The sequence below is a fragment of the Lepisma saccharinum genome, chromosome 21 (assembly GCF_977018435.1).
Source record: "Lepisma saccharinum chromosome 21, izLepSacc3.1, whole genome shotgun sequence".
Taxonomy (NCBI): Eukaryota; Metazoa; Arthropoda; class Insecta; order Zygentoma; family Lepismatidae; genus Lepisma; species Lepisma saccharinum.
Genome location: NC_139249.1, coordinates 47,090,247 through 47,102,675, shown reverse-complemented (window position 1 = coordinate 47,102,675; position 12,429 = coordinate 47,090,247). Strand labels below are relative to the sequence as shown.

At 38.5% G+C, this 12,429-nt stretch overlaps 1 protein-coding gene across 2 annotated transcripts in view; it reads left to right on the top strand.

The window, feature by feature from the left end:
- Positions 1 to 12,429, top strand: part of Hdc (histidine decarboxylase) — a 179,753-nt gene that overhangs the window by 125,268 nt on the left and 42,056 nt on the right. For both annotated transcript variants that reach the window (XM_083142564.1, XM_083142563.1), the window contains exons 6-7: positions 317 to 451; positions 9,969 to 10,112. In XM_083142564.1, coding sequence (XP_082998690.1) covers positions 317 to 451; positions 9,969 to 10,112 — 279 coding nt within the window. The remainder of the gene's footprint in view (positions 1 to 316; positions 452 to 9,968; positions 10,113 to 12,429) is intronic.

Here is a 12,429-nt window from a genome sequence, read left to right as displayed (position 1 = left end):
CCCCCTGTCCCCCCGTGATTTCGCACACTGGATATATGGGCAGTGTGAATTTTGCTAACCACCCTGATATTGCGATAATTCGGATATCCGAATCCGAATTAGGATACACATATCCAGATATCTGGGACCTATGTCCAGATATTTAGTCAATAGTAATTTGTTTGATTTGATTTAATTTTTGTTATTTAGCTTTGCTTTTCTGCCAATTTCGGCTCATCGCGAGAGTCATGATATGATAGCGCGCTAAGCTAACTACTCCACCACGAAGGTTGGTTCATTTTAGCTTCTAACATGACTATTCTTCTTTATCTTGCAGACGACTTCAAGCGAAGCAACGTTCGTGAGTCTGCTGGCTGGCCGAACAGAAGCCATTCGGCGCTACAAGCAGCAGGACCCTGACCTTGAAGATGCAGAGATCAACAGTCGATTGGTGGCCTACTGCTCTGACCAGGTAAGACTCTTCCTTCATTCACTATTTCTGATTAGTGTTGCCCACGAGACGAGACGAGACGAGACTTTGGTCTGCCCCGTTCCGTCTCGTGAAAATGCTGTCTCGTCTCGTGTCTCGTCTCGAAAATATTCGTTTGTCCCGTCTCGTGTCCCGTCTCGAAGGGTTCTGTCTCGTCTCGTCTCGTCCCGTCTCGTTTTGTCTCGTCTCGTCTCGTAAAAGTGATCCGGGATATCATGCCAACAAAAGTCAAAAGTAGCAGAAACACAATATTTTTCCGGAAAGTGGGATAAAGCTCCAAATATTTTACCCATTGAGTGGTGAGAATAAATAAGGTTCGTTAATCATGAGGTCATTAATAATAAACATGCAGTTTGTTGGTTACTGATTGCTAGGTATCTTATGAAATCTACCTTGTGTTTTTCCTCGCTTCCATACAACTGTCTATCCATCGTACATAAGTTAGTGCTCTTTTTCATTACTGCTATACCTTTTGGAAGTCTTCAAATGTTTTCCACTAGACCTTCTTTCTTTCTGAATGTCGCACTTCCGTGCACTATGAAAATGTACATTTTTTTCTTTAAATTCTAAGTTTGGCGCTGGGAGCAACAAAAAAGTTTTTAAATGTGTAGTACGAACACAAAAGACTATTTAAAATTTCAATACTTAGTATATTACAAATAGAAAGCATTTATTGTTCTTATTATTGTTAAACATCTTCTATGACATAAGTTTCAAAAAGTGTTTCTTTGTGATATTGTGCTGTTTCTTATGCTCAGCTTATGACGCACATACTTCTTTGTTTTCCCTTTAGCCTCTAAGTCCGGTACCACCACCGCTTGATCTAATTTATCCTTCGGTAGGCACGCATCTAGAAATATATGTCGGGGAAGGTGTCCGAGCCAAGTGTTTCAGAAAAAATAATAATAATAACATTAACGACAACAATTAAGCAAATGTTTAAATTAATGCATTAATATAATTCATATGTCTATTCACTTTAATATGTAAATTAATCAATTCTATTATTGTTATTACATGAAATGTTACAAAGATGGTAGAAGAATAGTAATATAACAGCACGAATATTAGCTAATATCTAGCTTACGTGTAGTTAAGATCGCCAAAATTTGCATAAAAACAGCTGTCCTGGCAAGAAAATTAATGTCAAAAAAGGTGATAAATTGAATATTTGCTGAATAACAAAAAAGGATGTTACATCCAGTTGACGAAAAATAAAGTTCCTGATTAATATTTTATGTTCATTATTATAAGTAGTAGTGTACATCATAAATCTTCACTGATACTGTCATTCAAAGCCGTATGATCCCAATAGAATCCTTGTTTTCTAGTAAGTTCGGCAGGAATAAGTAACCCTCGATTATGCTAAACAAATATATTTTCTTGTTTAACTAGAGCAAGGCCCCAGGAGGATGCAAGAAGCCGTTCCTGCAAAAGTGTATGTTTTACGAAGCGAAGAAACGTGACAAAACCACCACGTATGGTAGGCAAACCTGCATTTAGTTCATATCGCATATTTACAGAGCCGTGCCTCCTGAAGTTATAAAAATCCCAACTTGAATGATTCTTTTAGACATGCTATAGTTGAAAAAAATATGTTTAGATGCACCAAAAGTGCATCATTATCAGATTATGCATATAACGTGTTATTGTATCAACATATTTGAGTAAATTGGGTGCCTCCCCGATGGCGTAGTAATAACGTCGAGGTCTTGTAATGAACGGTCCTCGCGTTCGATACCCAATGGAGTCACAAAGTGCATCGGATCGCACATTAAGCTGTAGGTCGGTTCGTGATTTAGCCTATTTGTGAATCAAGTGGACTTAAAAAAATTTTTAAAAAAATTATCAACCTTAAGAATATTAGAATCCACTAATTAACCCGCAGGTAAGTCAAATTTCAGGTATCCCTCTTCATTCTCGTTCATAGACTTTCTGCAATACCTTGTGAATGTGTGTTGCATCCTACCAGATGCGAGAAATGTGCAGAGTTATTCTTTCCCTGTACTGCGTTATCTCTTTTCATAACAGTAAGGCTAAATTCTCGTTTTATCTGAACTTTTAAGAAATGTGCAAAATACGTCTCTATCTTTAAACAACCACCCTTTCTCATGTATGTGTAAAATAATCCCACCCTGTCTCAGAAAACCTCTTCCCACGATGAAATGAAGGAAACAACTATCAAGTCTCAACAATTATAAATCTTTGCTTAAATTTCCTATCATTTATACAAACAGTAGCACACATCACGTCCTTTGGTGCAACACTGTCAACAGCTAATGTTACTTTCCTCGTCCTAATCAATTTACTTCCAACCAGTGATAGCACCAGGGAAATATGACTGGGGGGGGGGGGGGGGAAGGCTGGCAACAAAATATTGTAAGTGGGCAGTCACATTAAAACGCCCGAAAACACTACACATATATATATACTTATATAATAATACTTATAATAATAATAATTATTATTATAATTATTATTATTATATTCATGTATGGTGTTTTGTGTTTGTCTTTTATTTAGAGTGGACGTTTACTGCCTAAATTTACTTCTTGATTACGAGTTTATCTCCACATGATTCGTTTTAATAAAGACATTAATTCTTTTTATTGGTAAGTTCCGTTGTCTCTAGTGGCCTATTTCAGTATTGGAAGACATTCATAATTTTATAATTCATCGTCTTTCTTGAGATGAAACTACTGATATAAATATTTAAGTTATAAGATAATAATATAAATGACGAAAAAATTCTTCGAAGAGTTTAATTCTCTTGGAAAATAAACGTTACGTTGGAAGAAATTAATCTTCTAAAGTATTAGAAACAATGTGAGGCACTTAGTGAAAAGTGCAATTCTCCTGTAGGAGAATTCTGCTTTATGTGCTTTGGAGAACACATTGCCCACCTTTGCTACGTCCAGGACTTGACATTTCTTCTCAATGGCAAGAACAGCCAAATGAGGCAGTTTGCATCCAGCATCCTGTTTCCAGCAAGCCTTTTCAAAGATTTTAAGGACAACCATCTTCGTAACGCTGAAGAGTTTTGGGCAAAATTTGTGTTTCACCTTTCAGGGAAATGTTATCACAGGATAAAAAATCAGACAAAGGTTTCAGTTATATCATAATTCAAGAAATATTCTGACCCTGGCATTATTTACTCATACTCTACCATTCCAACGTATGTCTGTGCTACCCAATTACAGGCACCTATGGAGTTCGTGGGAAGAAGTTCTTCGATTTTGATATGTACGAGAAAGAGCGAACCTGCATCTAATCATTGAAGAGTGGCAAATCCTAATAAGCGTTCTTTTAAATGCCCGCGATATGTTTTGAATCGAATTTTAAGTGTAATTTGCATTTTAAGGTTCACGTTCAATACATTTCCAAATAATATCCCCTCATTAACTTCAAGAGTATTGAAGAAATTCCCTTTGTTAAGGTTTCCTCAGACTCATCATCTCGAAATTCAAGTTCCTGAATAGTAAGAAACCGCGATGAATCCACAGCAACTGACATGTAGTGTCGGGTTTTCTTCGATCACCTTTGGTCCTGGGTTCGATACCCAGTGGAGGCACTTTAAACTATAAGTCCAGTCCCGATTGCTTTTCTGTGCATAAAGTGGACTTAAAACATCAAATCAACCAACCAACCAAATCTTGAATCAACTTTGAATGTCTTTTAATAATTAGCGTTGTCACTAAAGACCACGATTAGAATAATTTACCCGTACTACAGATGATGTCTTGTGGTCCTCAAAATATTCGTGTTTTTTTTTAAACCATCCACATTCAACACCTTTTCTCAGTTCTTAAAACTGGTTAAAACTTAGGTTAATCTCGGCTATTACAGGACATAAACGAATGAGAAATCACCTATGCCCAGGTCGGCGCTCGAATCTTGAAAGAAAGTCACACACACATAGCTATATACGTATATACTAAAACAAATCAATATTTGTTAATCAAGTTGGTATTATAAGCAGGAAAGTGATATCATGCAGAATACACCACTTTGAAAAGGTGAAAATCGTCATACTCTTATAAATGAACTCTCTTATTATTCGATATTTAATTAACTTCAGTTGGGGGGCCCCGGGGGAGGGGCGAAGTGTCTGACATGGGGCGTCCCCCTGCCCCTCTCTGGCGTCGTCACTGCTTCCAACCCTCTAATAACTTCGTTGTTGATAGCCTCACCTTTGAAATGGAAGCTTGTGTGTCGGCGAATAATACAAAGAACTTGTGTTCACTGTCCCTCTTTCATTCAAAGTCTGCCGTTTTCCTTTTCAGATTTTCCTGCAAAACTTCCTGCCAGCAAGTAAACCAAATTACAGAATTTTTATTGCCCCTCCCTTGCATCAACCTTCATTCATACCTCAGGCCTGGATTTATGGCACTTACCCGCTACTGCAGGTCAACCTCGCCCCTATGTTTGGTGTTTGCCCCCTGAAGCAACGGTGTCCATTGTTCAAAGCGAAACCTCTGTCAGTGGGGAACGGCGAAAAATAGTCTCGGAATACACCCTGGCCATAAACAGGCTCCCGCCACCCTGACATTGCTGTCAGCTTCCCTCTGAAATTTGATAACACTACTTTGTGAAATTTGTTTTGAAGGCTAAATTCACAGAATAAAAATAACAGATACAACATTCCTTCATCTGATTTACAGAAAGGCTAATCGGCACTGGACCCACAGTTTAAAGTGGGATTCAAATCACTATGTGCCTTCACCGGGTATCAAACCCGGGACCCCTTGATTACAAGGCGACGACGCTAGCACTGTACCATCGGGAAGTCCCCTCGTAGAACAACGTTTCCTTCTACGACGATTATACAGAACTTTGTGCCCTTCTTCATTTGAAATCTATTCTATATCAGCCGCGGTATTTCGTTATTACAATCCAAGGAATAGTATTCTCCTTAAATAATAAATAAATAAATAAATAAAAAAGCATTGAAAATAATCTTCAAACGGACGTAAAGAAATCGAATCCAACCACCTGTAGAATTGCCTGAGGGAAACAACGAGAATTTTCTGAACAAAGACATTTCCGAAATTTCCATAACATTCTAATAATTTCGCAACCCCTGCAAATAACCATGTGGTAAAATCTTGTCATGGTTCCCTGTAAACACTAAAATCACCAAATTAGTTATTTCCATATTACCCGTATTTTCTCCTCCTCTTTAGCTCTCAGCTGTTCGGAGTGGGATAATACAAGATTATTTGTCTCTAATTATCCCCTTCTCTTAGTCTTGCTAATATCTTTGAACTCCTTAATAACTTTCTCAACAACTACTTATCAATTTGTACTGCCATGTTTCCTACATCCTAATAACATTTACTTCTGTACCCCCTTTGATGTAAAAATTAAATAATAATAATAATAATAATAATAATAATAATAATAATAATAATAATAAACCCTATCCGTCGGTTCGTTTATCTTTCCAACCTATATAGCTGAGACTATTTTTACAAGATAAATCTCGGACTCAGACACTCCACGATGTTTTGACCCCTCCTTCCACCTTCTCTACCTGCTCTTTTACTTGATTTTATTCAGAATTGTATTAGGATCTGGAGTACTATCGTAACATAAAGTTATTAACCTGGAATAAATTGGAAAAAATGGGGAGTAACGCTGTGTTTCGAAAGAGTATAGAAAATAAGTTAGGTATTCAATCATTAATCTCTCTAGAATAGTCTTCTTTTGACTTAATACACGCTTCTCTACGTTTCTAATTGAAATATTTTATTCCAAGCAAACAAGTATTTGCAACTGATTAAAAATTTTGCTTTTATTTTTTCGAGACATTCGAGACGAGACGAGACTTTTCAAAAGCCGTCCCGTCCCGTCTCGTGTCTCGTCTCGAAAACGAGACGAGAAAGGCATTCCGTCTCGTCCCGTCTCGAATTTCAAAATGCTTGTCCCGTCTCGTGTCTCGTCTCGAAAACGAGACGAGACACGAGACGAGACGGGACATGTCCCGTCCCGTGAGCAACACTATTTCTGATACGTTAACGCCTCTTTTTAAAATTCTCTGTAGGACACGGTTTCCCAAACTTTTTGTGTCTGAGGCCCCCTCAGCATATCGCATGCATGTCCAACGACCCCCTAGCCACGCAACATAATACTTAATTCAGTAAACAAATTACAGAATTTTATAATGTTACCATGTTTTATTGGTATAATATAGGCCTAATATTTACTTTCCTTTAAACTTTTTAAAGTTTAATTAAACTTCATTCACATAAACATACTTCCCAAATGCATAAAAATTATAAAATAATTTGACACTTGGCTAAAAATTACGACAGTCTGGATCTGAAAACCGCAGACCACAGTTTGGGAATGGCTGCTGTAGGATAATCGCCACGATGAGAATGGTTATTACATTAAGCAGGTGAAAGAAAAAGCACAATAAAACGCTCGTGCTCTGATCAGGGCTTGAACTGACACGCTTCGGGTAGAGAGATTGTGGCTCCAGTCACAGCAGCGGCTTCGTTGTTAGGCTGTTTAACGTCGTGTGAATTTCGTTTTGTTAATCATGTCTAGGGCTAGAATTTTTATGACCTAAAAATCATCAAAATATGACAAAAATGCTCTTATGACCTAAAAATCATCAAAATATGAAAAAATGCTCTTATGACCTAAAATCATCAAAATATGATAAATCATATGACCTAAAATCATCTTATGACCTAAAAATCATCAAAATATGAAAAAATGCTCTTATGACCTAAAAATCATCAAAATATGAAAAAATGCTCTTATGAGCTAAAAATCATCAAAATATGAAAACATGCTCTTATGACCTAAAAATCATCAAAATATGAAAAAATGCTCTTATGACCTAATTTATTTTTTTTAAAAAATGCACTAAAATAAAAAACTCAACTGTTTCAAACATAAATATTGATTGATTGAATTGCTATATTTTGCTTCGTTTTTTGTGCCACTTTTGACTAATTTGCGAAGATGGGGATGGATAATGATGTGATGAAATTCATGGGCACTCTCAAACATCCCGGGACCCCTGGCGTCGTAGCACGAGTGCTAACCACTCCGCTACGGGGTCCTGCTCAAACATGAATATTTAACATATGCTGAGATATTTTCACATACTATTTTTAGTTCACTTTATGAGCCCTGAGTTGCAATGTACAATGGATACTTTCTGTGAATTTTCAAATAAAAATGATTGCCTATTGTCAACCAACAAAGCCTTATGTACTAAGAAAAGTTTCTTTCTACTTCGGCTGACACAAGACGAGACGAGCATATTTAAAGTGAACAATGGCATTGGGCTCAAGTTCTGTAGTATCGAAAGAACATTTCTCTCCCAATGAAATTTTTTGCAAGGAGCACAATGTATGGTACCTTTTTTTTTCTTTTTGTTTTCAAAACTTTCCTTATTTTCGTTGACACTTGTTGTCCCACTTCACCATAAGCACCTTGTAAGTTATTGACAATTTCATTCACAACTTCTATCTGGTGCACTAGTTGTACTCCTGATTCTTCCATAGCAGCAGGAAGATATTCAAATTTTTTTCACCATTTTACAGAACATAAACTGGGACGTATAATTGTAAAAAATTGAAAAACTTGAGTGAATATTGGAGTAAGAACGAATCCACTTCGTAAATGGTTGTATATTACTTGAAAAAGCGAAAATATGCTGAATATGCCCGAAAATCAATCAAAATATGCTATATCACGTGGAAATGGCCAAATATGCCATTAAAATGCACCTTAATTAATTAGTTTCTTCATAATATGAATTTCCATATATTGGGGACCGCATCACCGTTACAAAAAAAAATATGCTTAGTCATGAACATCCTAGCCCTAATCATGTCTATGAGAATAAGTGACTGAGGGTTTCTTTTGAGTTTTTGTTTGAACCCCACTTTATGCACAGATAGGCTAATCGTGACTAAGCCAACAGTTTAAAGTGGGATCCGAACCACTATATGCCTCTGCCGGGTATCGAACCCGAGATCTCTTGATTACAAGGCGACGACGTTACCTCCACGCCATCGGCAAACCATGAATAAGTGACTGATTCCTCAGTTTTATGCTCAGTTGGCTAATAACGACTGGGCATACAGTTTAAAGAATGATCGAAAGCACTTTGCATCCTGCATCCATCAGAAATCGAACTCGGGTCCTATTGACTACAAGGAGGCGACAACGTTAACCAGTATACCATTGGTGAGGTCCATTACTTGAATTAAGTATCAAACGCAATCCAAGAAAGCTCGAGCACGAGTACTTAATAAATCTGACGTCAGGAAAACGTCATATTCCTCTTCAACCAGATTACGTTCAAGGGTTTCATCAGAAATCGGTTCCAAATGAGAGGACTGTCTGCAAATGACCCTTTTGTATAATTACGTGGTACTGAAGAATTAGGCTTACTCGTGTATGTATTCAGCATCGAGTTAAAATTGTTCTGGGCAACGAATAATAGCATAAAACTACAGTCGTACAAATAAGAGAAACGCTGCGGCCAACTCGTGAACTAAAGTGGACAGTCATTTGTTAACTCCTCCTGCAGTTAACAGTTACACTAGTGTCCGCGTGTTGCCATATATATGTATAACTTTTCTTTGTAAAAAAAAATCAACAGCGTTAAATATTACGTCTCTGCTTTCGCTATGGACGGTCTCTGCTTCGTGATAATATAAGGTATGCCCAAATGAAAAGGAGACTACGGTTATATCTAAAGAATATTATATTACAGAATATTTGCATTACATAACGTGTAACATGATACCTATACATAATTGCCATTGATATTGATGTACTGATCACAGCACGTAGGAAGGGAGTGGATTGCTTCAGTGTAGAAACTCCTGGGTTGCTTACGGATCCAGTTTTCCACGGTGTTCTGGACTTCCTTGTCACAGGTGAATCGTTGACCTTTCAGTGATTGTTTTAAGGGACCGAAGATATGGAAGTCACATGAGGAAATATCGGGGCTGTATGGAGGATGCGTGAGGACTTTCCATTGAAATGATCTCAGCAGGTCGAGGGTCGTCTTGGCCACACGTGGCCTAATGTTGTCCTGGAGCAGCACTATTCCCTCTGCGCTGATCTGGAGGAATCCATAATGCACCCGTCTGCACAAAACAACTCTCGCCAACTGAGGAAACAACAGGCAAAGCCGTTCGTTACACCAGCAATCTGGGACAAACACCGCACCATCTATCGGCAAACATATTTACCTTCTTCGATTAGATACAATGCCGCTACAGCAAAGGTCTCCTTTTCATTTGGACATACTCAAACACTGAGTAAAGGTGACAATGATGCGTTGAAAAACGCCACACATTTTGGCAACGCAGGGGCAGGACTAGATGACATACATGGCAAGCATGCCTCCGTTCCATCGCATAGGATTTAAAATTCGATGACAGCGCAAGAGGGTTTTCTCTTCTTTGTAGAGCAGTAGATCGCTTTGAGTTCAGGAAATGATCGAATTTATTTTTTCTCCCAGGCTCATTCCTCTGTGGAGAAGGCGGGACTGATAGGTTTGGTGAAGATGCGATACATCGAAAGCGACGATTCCTTGAGTCTTCGAGGAGACAAGCTCATCGAAGCCATCCACAAAGACAGGGAGAAGGGACTCGTTCCATTCTTCGTAAGTATAATTTAAGTGCACGATATGTGGTATGCTTCTAGTATTCTATTTACATTTTTGATTTCCAGGTGTCTGTTGAGATGTAAGGATATATATGACAGTGTATTGCATCATCATCAGTTTCTTCATACTGCGAGGTACGTCCAGAAAGTAGTACAGTAAAACTTCGTTAATCCGGACCCCGATAAGCCGGACTTCGCTTAATTCGGAGAGGCAAACACCCCACCCCCCAGAAGCAGAATGCAAGGTTTTAAATGTGGCTAGAAGTCAACAATCGCATTCGTCATTTTGCTCCGTAACGGCTAACAATACGTACATCCAACGTCCATGGGAGAACTTCCCAAAGAAAAGGCAGGCAACCACTGATGAAATTCTATTTCCCACAGGCATTCTGGAAGAAGCCGCATTGACACAGGAATACCCTCGGCATATTCTCGTAAACCTCTGGTCACTATAATACGTGGCCGTACAAACCTATGCCCTTTAAAGACAACATAATAAACGTGTTTTGTTGCTGTAAATGGTGGTCAACTTATCCCCCCATTAGTCCAGATTAACGAGGTTTTACTGTATTACCGTTTCGGTAATAAAAAAAGAACGAAAGAAGTTAGTTTAACTAAACCTAATTACTCTGAATGTACAGTCACCAGCAATGAAAATGAGACATCTAGTTCCTGAAATACTAGTTTCCTTGTGAGGCGTTATGTGTGTGTGTATTGTCTATCTCTACGGCGTTGGTAGAAGTTGCCATTGAAAATTTGCTACTAAATTATCGCCGTTGAGTTAGACAACACCCCTAACGCCATGCAGGAAAGCTAATATTTCAGGATCTAGGTGTCCCATTTTTATGGCCGGTGAGTGTACAGAACTTTAGCTATTTTTTTCTACACAGGCACTCATGACAGTGACAGTACAAGTTTTCGTACACCATCGTCATAAACTTCTGCCGCCAAACCATTGAGTAATGCAGATATCGTTTGAAGGACCTCTTTGTTGTCATCAAAGCACTTTACTCCCCAAAACTCCTTAAATTTTGTAAAAATATGATATTCGCTAGGGGCGGGATCAGAGCTGTAGGCTGGGTGTTCCCAAATCTTCTACCGAAACTTCTTTGGCGATTTGCGATCGGACGTTGTCATGGATAATGATCACGCCGTCAGACAAGAGGCCTCTCCTGCGAATAGCTCTTCTCAGTCTCGTCATTGCCGCACAATATGTGTATAATCGCAATGAAGGTTTGACCATGCAGCATGAACTCAATAAGGAGTGGACCATGTCTGTCCCAGAACACAGTGGTCAATGTCTTGTGGATGGAGAAAGTTTGCTTGCCTCTCTTCGGTTTGTTGACAGAAAGTGATTGTCGTTTTGTTGATGAAATGACCACCAACGAACAATTGGCAAGCAAACATGGTGTAACAGTATTCAGGGAACCTTCGGTTTAACGTACCTTTCCTACATCTGGTTCCAGCTTGAAAGTAATTATACACTTAATGAGCTCCCTCTACCGACGGAAGCAGAACACCGAGATCTTTATATCCTTATAGATTGAAAACTCACTTTTAAAAATCACATCTCAACCATCACAAAGAAAGCAACACGTATGCTAGGCCCACTGCACACATTCACCAAAATCAATAACCCAAGAGCACTACCCATAAACTTCAAAACATTTGTGTCCCCCATTTTAGAATACTGTCCACCCATCTGGAATATACGCAGATGTTCATTCTCATATGTCCAAGATCGACAATGTTCTCAGCTTTTTCCTCTCTATCATTCGATTTACAGTAGCGGCACCAAGACACCTATCCAAGAGAGATCTGCTCAAAAATTTGCATATTAATACCCCAGAATCACGTAGATACATTGCAGATATGAAATTTCTAGATTATGTCATAAATGGAAACATGAGATGTAGCATCCCACTCCACGAACTCTCCCTCAGAGTGTGTGGACATAAAACACGGAGCAAGGAAAATAGATATTTTCAGCAGTTATTCGTCTTTTATCATCAACTTACACAAAAATTGTGTAAGTCAATGATTACTACCCGGAATGCGGCACGTCAATTACAGTGGGTGCAAAGAATGTCGCCAATGGTCCTTAGAACAATGGAAAGACATCGTGTGGACTGACGAATTGCGCTACACATTGTGTCGATCTGATCGACGTTTGCGGACTTGGCGAATGCCCGGGGAACGGTTCCTACTGGAATGTATTGTCCCCCATTTATTTATTGCATTATTTATTTATTTTAGAAATTTGTGAAACTGATTTCCGGAATGCTATGTTTTGTTTTGTCATGTTCTCTTGTTGA